The sequence below is a fragment of the Hippocampus comes genome, unplaced genomic scaffold (assembly GCF_001891065.2).
Source record: "Hippocampus comes isolate QL1 unplaced genomic scaffold, H_comes_QL1_v1.1 scaffold51, whole genome shotgun sequence".
Classification (NCBI taxonomy): domain Eukaryota; kingdom Metazoa; phylum Chordata; class Actinopteri; order Syngnathiformes; family Syngnathidae; genus Hippocampus; species Hippocampus comes.
The window spans coordinates 1,623,015-1,631,133 of record NW_017805497.1 but is presented as its reverse complement, the minus strand read 5'-3'; the positions used below and the strand labels follow the sequence as shown (position 1 = coordinate 1,631,133).

The 8,119-nt window shown below is 42.3% G+C and overlaps 1 protein-coding gene across 1 annotated transcript; it reads right to left on the bottom strand.

Annotated features, from left to right (window-relative positions):
* Positions 1–27: 27 nt before the first annotated feature.
* On the bottom strand, positions 28–5,705 carry LOC109519754 (fibroblast growth factor 20). The gene is made up of 3 exons (XM_019876469.1): positions 4,112–5,705; positions 2,727–2,830; positions 28–1,128 (listed from the first exon to the last, which is right to left on the bottom strand). The coding sequence occupies exons 1-3, from the start codon at positions 4,416–4,418 to the stop codon at positions 883–885; spliced, it is 657 nt and encodes a 218-aa protein (XP_019732028.1). The 5' UTR covers positions 4,419–5,705; the 3' UTR covers positions 28–882.
* Between the last annotated feature and the right edge of the window lie 2,414 nt (positions 5,706–8,119).

Sequence of the window (8,119 nt, the reverse complement as noted above, 5' to 3'; positions counted from 1 at the left end):
TTAAAATAGCAGAAAAAGATGCTCTATTTTATTTTGTCATCCCTGTAAAAATATATTCTTAAAATAAATAAATATAGGAAATAAATATAATGTTTGTCCCAGGATTTAGAGCCTCATAAATAAGAATACAATCTGTCTGCAGGTCTGTAAATTCCTTGTGTCCACTCTGTGCTTGTCGTTTGACTGCAATCAGCGAGGAGAAGAGTACAATTCCTTCACTGGGTCGTAGAGTATGAGAGTTTGGAGCAGAGCACCGCTGCCACAAAGGAAGTCCATACAAATTTGCTTGTCTTCGTCCTCATTCTCATTTTCAGTGCATCAGCAATCAGGACCTTTCAGATAGATGGCTTCCGCTCCCTTCTACAGCACAAACATGGCTGCTTTCCAGTGCATAAAACTACCCTTTTCTGTAAACCAGCCATTCTGTATAGAGGGCTATACATTTTTCAAAGTGGTTTACTTAGCAGCCTCAGTAAGGTGTAGCAATAAAACAGAAAAGCGGCAGGAAAAAAAAAAGAAACGCCTATCTGCTTATTTCATCTCAACTTGCCTTCGTTCACTTAAACATGCAAATTTGGACGAGCGGGTAGCATGGAGACTTAAAGAAAATCCATCTTAGCTGCTGATGCCGCTGCATGTGGCAATAATATTTGGGGGTTTCTGCTGCATTATCCCGGACATTTCCTGATGCTTTTATGCCAAAGTCCCTTGCAAAGTGGTGCAGAGAGGGTCGCTATCCTTCCACCGTACCAGCATTCGGCAGTCTGGATCTTGTGCATTTCTTTCAACCGCTTTTGAATCAAACGTTCCCCTCAAAAGGCGTGAAGTATGAGATGCACATGATCCCTTTGAGTTCTCTTTCTGGCCCACATTGGTTTGGCCTCAGCTCTGTCCAAGTATATCCCTATACAGTTCTGGTACTCTGTCTGGATCGACAGGTCTTGGTAGGAAGTGTGTGAACTTCTGATGTCGCCTCGATCTCGTTCCATCCCGTGGTGTACCGTCTTTGTTCAGGGCAACGAAGAAAAATGATCCTTTTTCTCCATGTCTGTAGATGTTGGATGAGTAGGTGTTGTACCAGTTCTCTTCAAATTGCTCCCGAAAAACACTTTCTGCTGATAGCTTCTGCTGCAAAACCAAAGAAAATTAAGGTTATCAGTCGAGAACAAGCGTGCCAAACTCATTTTTGTCGCGGGCCACATTGTTGTTATGGTTTGACTTGGAGGGCCGTTATGAATTTTGGGAAACCATTATAAATGTTTAATCACCTCCACATATTACATACACAGCACAAAACAAATGGATGGATAACTAGTTTTAAAATCAGAAGTCAAGAATAATGACAGTTATTGTGGATTACATATGACAATTTGAAATTTTGGTCCAGACTTTAGCAAGCATCATAGAACTTGACATGCTTGATTTGCTTTCGCGGCCCACATAAAATGATGTGGCGGGCCAGATCTGGCACCCGGGCCTTGACTTTGACACCTGTGGTCTAGAATGTTACACCCGTTGGTAAATGAGCAGTGGCGGATCGTCAATAGAGATCGCACCTTGAAAGGCACATCATCAAATGATGAAAATGAACTATTATAATACAAATACATCTAAACATCAGAAACGTATATCTGTTTTGAGATGAGCACGATAAGTAGTAAAAGGTTATTGATGAGGAAAATTGATTTGTTTATCTCTGGTGTCTCAATCGATGATATACTTCCAGTATGGCCACAGACAACAGCGCTGGCAGACTTTCATATGTGACATACTGCGTTGGTCCTCGTAAGCACGTCTTGTGCACTACTGGACGCTGAATTCTACCGCCTACAGCCAATAACGTTTAAACAGAGCTACTGTAATAGCGAAATTCATTTCCTTTCCGGCTGTTCTGAGTGTTCCCTGCCTTTGATGGGAACCTGCCCCATCCAATATGGCCAGCATGTAGCATTGCGCTCAGTCAGACTTGTACAGCAAATCTGCTTTTGCCGTTATATTCAAATAAGTGGAGTCACTTCAACGCGTTTTCAGAGGAGAGCGTAGAGCTCGAGCTGCATGTTTAGGAACAAGTATAGTGGATTTATGGACTTAATCATAGGTGTCTTAACAAAATTACAGGCAGGCTGAAGTGAAGACTGCGCTTGTCGCTCTTGTCAGCTGTCTTAAGAAAGGCCCTGGCCGGGGAATTGTGTAGCGTGATTATGTGACAAGCTCCTATGGATTTATCAGTGAAGGGTCATGATTTTTTTATGGCCTGAGTGCAAGCCCCAGCTGGAGTAACATGGTGTTTACCTCTGGCTTTAAAAAAATATATAATAAATTGAAATGCCTTTCTCAAATTGAATGTCACGTAATAATTTAGTTAAAACTCAACTCAACTTGATTTATACAGTGCTGCATAACAACCGCAGCTGTAAGAAACTGCTGTACATAAATGGTAAAAGGCAGTAAGTAGTAGTAGTGATCTAATCATAAATAACTGATTCCAATGTTGTCTTCTCATTAAAATCTACAATAGCTCCCTTGACATAAAGCATACAGGAGGTGCAGTTTTATTCCTTCTTTATGCACATTGTGCAAAGAGACTACTGCTACTAATAATGAAAAGATAATAAAATGAATGTACGTATATTTGACTACCACTCCCCTGGCAAAGATTCCACCAGCCGCCACTGTCAATGAGGTAACGCAGGAGATTTTATGATTGGAAACAAAAATATACTCACCGATCCATACAGTTCCCCTTTGCTGTTCATGGAGAGGTAAAGGCCACTGTCCACACCTCTGATGCTCACCAGCCCCACAGCCAGACTGATAAACTCCAAAATACCTGAGCACAGGTTAAAACACATTAAAACACAGAACTCTTCGACAGGAAAAATCAAAACGTCGTCTTATGGTTTGTATTGCCTATCTACTTTCTTCCCAAATTATTACCTAAACCAAAGGAGTAAAACTCTCCAATCTGAGTAACTTGAATATAGCTGTAAGAAGTGAGGTTAGATGTCTGGAATGGTCTCTGGCATGAAGTCACATTTGGATCTCAGGGGGAATGAATCAAGTGCCAGAAGAGTTACTACCTGTGAGCTGCAAAAATAAATCTTTACGCGGCCTACTTTGATGTTTATGATAAAGCTTTTGATCATCTTTATAACCCAGGATGAAATGAAAAGCTTTCAATCTGTGTGAAAACAAAACACCACGCGTACATTCTCGGCATATAAAGTACTTTTTGTCCCATTGACACTTGGCTTTTGTAGCTTAGAAACATACTCGTCTTTTGCCTTCGTCAAACAGTTAGTGGAGCCTATTAGTCAGCCTTATGCGCTACAAATGGACTCTTATGGAACCCCATTACTGACAGTGTAGCTCAATATATTGCAGCAGCTGTCGTCACAGTGGTAAAACGTTTTATAAGTACTTCAATATGCAAGGGGTGCCATGGATGTTCTAGGGAGGCAATATCCTGACCGGCTACAACATACAAGATAAACAGTACAGAAAATGAATGGATGAATGGCTGCATTTTGGTATAGAACTGCGCTGCATCCCACATTAAGAAAGAGCTGTTTATAAAAGGTAGGTTGGTTAATAAATTCATGTATCAGACCATGATGCAGTGCATTATACACAAATGCAATAATAATCCGACTTTTAAACTCTGTTTTCTTCAAAATTGAGTAGTGTTATGTGACTCCGTGTTGTACTTTATGTGAGGTTATCTAAACTTGGAGGTGATGCATTACAACCAGTGTTAAAATCAATTCCTCACATCAACTGTGAGAGTAAACCTGTGTTTTACCCTTGAGCCAAACTATTGATGATACTTGTGGGGTGGCGGTAGAGCTTCTAGACAGATGTTGAAGGCTCAGCTCTCGCAGAATATAAATATAGCGGCAGCCAAATTGTTGTACAGATGCTAATCTGCTCCCTGGCTGTTGTCAAGCGCTACAGCACCCTTTCACTCTGACATCTCTCCTTGCATTCCTGCATGTGAGTGATTTTGTTCTATGTTTGCGTAGCAATACAACAGAGTAAAAGTTCAATTTCACCTCGAGGCTTTAAAATTAGTAATATAAAATAAAAATAAGGATAATAATGACTTGCGCACCGAATCTGCTGTGGTCCTCTCTGGTGCCCCGCACGGTACCATCGGGGTGGATTTCCATGTGGAAGCCGGTCCTGCAATAGAGCTGTCGCCGTCTCAGAATCCCCTTGAGGTGGCTGAGGTCCGCTAAGCTCCGGGAAAGGCGTTCGGACGACATCAGGTGCTCCTGCTGCTGCTCTTGCTGCATGAGTCCGCTCACCGTGCCGTATTCCACCGCGCCGGCCGGGGTGAGAAGGAAATGAGTACCACCCGCGGAGCCAAAGCTGTCCAGAAATCCGTTGAAGATCCCAACCTCAGCTGCTGCCCCCATCACAGTGCGAACGGACCGATCCGCTTTACAAGACCCGAAAGTGGAGCTCCGTAGAGCTTCTTAGAGCGCAAAGTTAAAGTTGCAGTGCAGTTAATCAGCACCTCGTGGAACGGATGTATGCGGACATCCCGCTTTGCACAACCGCGTCGCGTCTCCTCCTCTGCGCTGCAGTTTATCAGCGCATCATCATCATCATCATCATCTCGCCAGTGCGCTGCCTCTCCTCGGGATACTCCTCTTTGCTCCGATGCACGTTGGAGGGGTTTCTCTTTCTCTCTCTTTCTCTTCTTCCCCCCTGAATTCACTTCTTACTTTTTATTTATGACCGGTCTCCCGCTCTATCCAGCGACAGAATGGATAGCACAAGAGGCGGCAGCAGCAGCTTACGTCTATATAATGCACTCAGGGTAGCACTCGCCCCGAGTGATCTTTTATGCAAATGAGCCCTGATCTCCTCCTTTATGGCGCATTTCAGCACTGCCCCTCAAGACAGCCAGCCCAGCACTCGCTGACGAAGGCGCATCTAAAACGGCCTTCTGTTTTCGTTAGAATGAAAACTACTTTCGATAAAATTTATTGGTGGGGTCGGGCGTTATCATGGGATGGCAGGAGATCCCTGTTCAACCAATCAAGCGTTTGTGCACTTACACGAGTGCAGCGACCTTGGTGTGAAGAATAAACTTTGCGCGAATGTGTGCGTGTGCCAAACAGCATGAAAGTGATCTTGCGATTACCCCAAACGCCCCGTGCACGCCCCCGTATCGAAATGGCTCAGGTGCGGCGAGAAGGAGAAGGAAAGCCCCCGTTTGCGTAATTTTCGCAGACGGCTGTTGATTTATTGCCCTCGAGTTTTATGTAAGGCAGCAGTACATTTACAAGGCCCGTACAGGGGCAAACTCACACACACAGCGGCTCGTACACACCTGTGCAAACGACATCACTTGACTGTCAATCCCATCATTGATCTTGGCAGGGGTCTTTGAACAGCACTGCAACTCATACATCCTTAATTGTGGTCTGAAAGAGTGAATCAAAGACACACACGCTTCAAAGTGGAGAAGATCTTGTAAGAGGATCAGGCGAAAACAACCTGGAGTGGGGAAATACCTGTTTGAACTGCAGGCCTCCAAAATACCCCGACACATGACACTCGGTTTTGTAATGCATGACTTCTTTTTTTTTTTTGCCTAGATGCTGTCAGAAAAACAGGGGTTTTGATAGACCTAAACGGGTGATTATTGGACTTACAGAAACTGTTTGCAGGCTGTGCAGTCAAATTATGTGTTGATAAATGACATGCGTTACCTATAGTTGTACCGTACGTAAATACAAAGCTTTCAACTGTATATCTCATACATTTGGAAATATTTGCAGTGCCCCTTTTGCATTCAACTTGATCCAAAACTTTCGACATAATACATTCAAGAGTGAAGTAAATACTAACATATTTGGCCTGGTTTTTCTAAATACCTTCCACATGATCATAGAAACACACCTTTTAGAAATTGTCACCTCCCAGGAGAGTGGAGGGAGCCGCTCGAGGTGAGTGCCACGGTAATAGACGGTTCTCCAAATTTAACAATGTATTGTGCTTGTTCTTTTATCACTGTTGCCATGACGTGAGCCCAATCTCAGCTGACAACGTGACGCTATCGTCCTTTTAGGACCTATTCTTTCCTATATCCTCCACTTGCTCCTTGATTCCCACTCTGCAGCGTCGGCTTAATCAAACAAGAGATATGAGACGCTTTAAGCGGCCTCACCAGCAGCAAAGTGGCAGTTTTTTTTTCTTTTTTGTTGTTCTAAGAGGAACTGATAAGCAGAATTGCAGGCAAAAAACAAATTATTCCTTGGAATCAAATTACTGGGAACCCATTCTCTAAAAAGAACCATTAAAAAAATACCATTCCTGTTGAAGGAAGGAAAATCCAGTCAAAAAAAAACAAAACTGTACGTGGTTTTACCAATTTTAGCAATGTGATTTTATCATTTACACATAATGTAAGGAGCTGTGTCAACATTTCTGCTTTTGCAAAGATGTCGCATCCATACAACTTTAGAGTTGTGAGTATTTGAGAGGAGCTTGGTTCACATTCGTAGTAGATGCTGGTTACACAAGCTTTCCGTTAGTTCTACACATTGCAATGTGGACATTTGAGCATTGCAAGTCGTAGTTTTTCCTGGCTCAGATAAATGCAGGATTGCTACTCTGGCTGTGAGCAATATCATATAAAATTTGATTTAAAAAAAATCAATATACCGACGATAAACTGGGTGTGATGCATGGATAAATGCCTTGTTTCACACTACTGTACATGTATGAATTTTGCATTTTTTCTTAATGCACACTCTTTCTCGGTTTGTTGGAAATAGTTTTGTCTCAAATCCAGAGCCCAAGTTCCAGTTATATGTTGCATTGATTTTGGTGGCCATGCACACACATGGACACACAGCTGCCCCCCTCCCTGGGGAGTTGCATTAATAAATGACTTGAAGGTGAGGTTGTGCATGCTTTGTGTTTGTGGGTATGTGTGTGGGTGTGTGTCCATATGCACGTGCCTCTGATCATTTTGTACTCTTGTCTATTTTGTCAAAAACTGACAAAAGGACAAGAGACATTGTGGGATAATGTGGTTATTTTGATTGGGCTTGCATATGTATGTGTGTTGGGTGTGTTTAAATTTTAAACACCACGCCCAGTGCAGGGTCTGCACCCAACCTTTTTCTTTCCCCTGATTCATTAGTATTTATGACCAGAAAGTATCTCACCCCCCACACCCAAGGATTGATCAGCGTTGCCTCCAGGCTGATCAGATCCTGATATATTAGATATTGATCTTGTCACAATGAAGACGTTAACTACAATGACACATTTCCACACGAGGTGCAAAGTGAAGCGTTCCCAGGGTCACATGACTCTATGCTAGATGATTTCTTGGTTTACTGCTTCCTTAATGGCATGGGGCAAAGTGAAGCCAACCATGTAGGAACTATGTCTGCATGAAGGAGGTGCATGGAGGCTGCCCCCAGGGTCCCAGATCCAATCCCAACCTGCACCCTCCTACACAATGAAATTACTGATCGAATGGCTGGATAAGGTAATAACTAAATAGCCTGAAGGTGAATGTTGTGCATTGTTGTCAGATTGATATGGCTGAACTCTAGTATATGGAAAAGGAAGTCATAATACCTGCAATATAAAGTCACTTTTATTAGTTTTCAATGCACAATATGTGATTTTTATCACATTTACCCGACACTCCATCTAACTATTGAGCATTACTTTTATTTTCCCTTCTTTTAGGATCACTGGGATGGTGGGAGTTTTGAATAAGTTATTAAAATACATAATCATCCAAACATGCTAGAACAACAGAAACCTTCCTATTAAATCCTACTTGTGTTACCATCAGTATTACAGGTGCAAAAGAGAAGTGACATTCTAAATAATGTTCACATTAAAATAGGATTATTTTGGACAAAAGACTGTTTGTTAGTGAAGGGTTTGATGCAATGTGAGCATTGGTTTAAATGGAATAATGGTTTAGGGTGAAACTTGTTTCATGTGTGAACAGGTTCTTCTCTTAAACTTCTTCTCGATCCTTTGATCTTCAAAGCCATGAGAAAGACTTCATCAGGCTGGTGTTTACACATGTACAGGTAGCTACCAACTTTAATGGACAATTGATCTTCGACAATAG

Coding starts and splice junctions, on each gene's coding strand:
- LOC109519754 (XM_019876469.1), bottom strand. CDS start 4,418: ATGGGGGCAGCAGCTGAGGTTGGGATCTTCAACGGATTTCTGGACAGC. Junction 2,831..4,111: donor AGAGGACCACAGCAGATTCG/GTGCGCAAGTCA, acceptor ACCTGTGCTCAG/GTATTTTGGAGTTTATCAGT. Junction 1,129..2,726: donor AAGGGGAACTGTATGGATCG/GTGAGTATATTT, acceptor TTGGTTTTGCAG/CAGAAGCTATCAGCAGAAAG.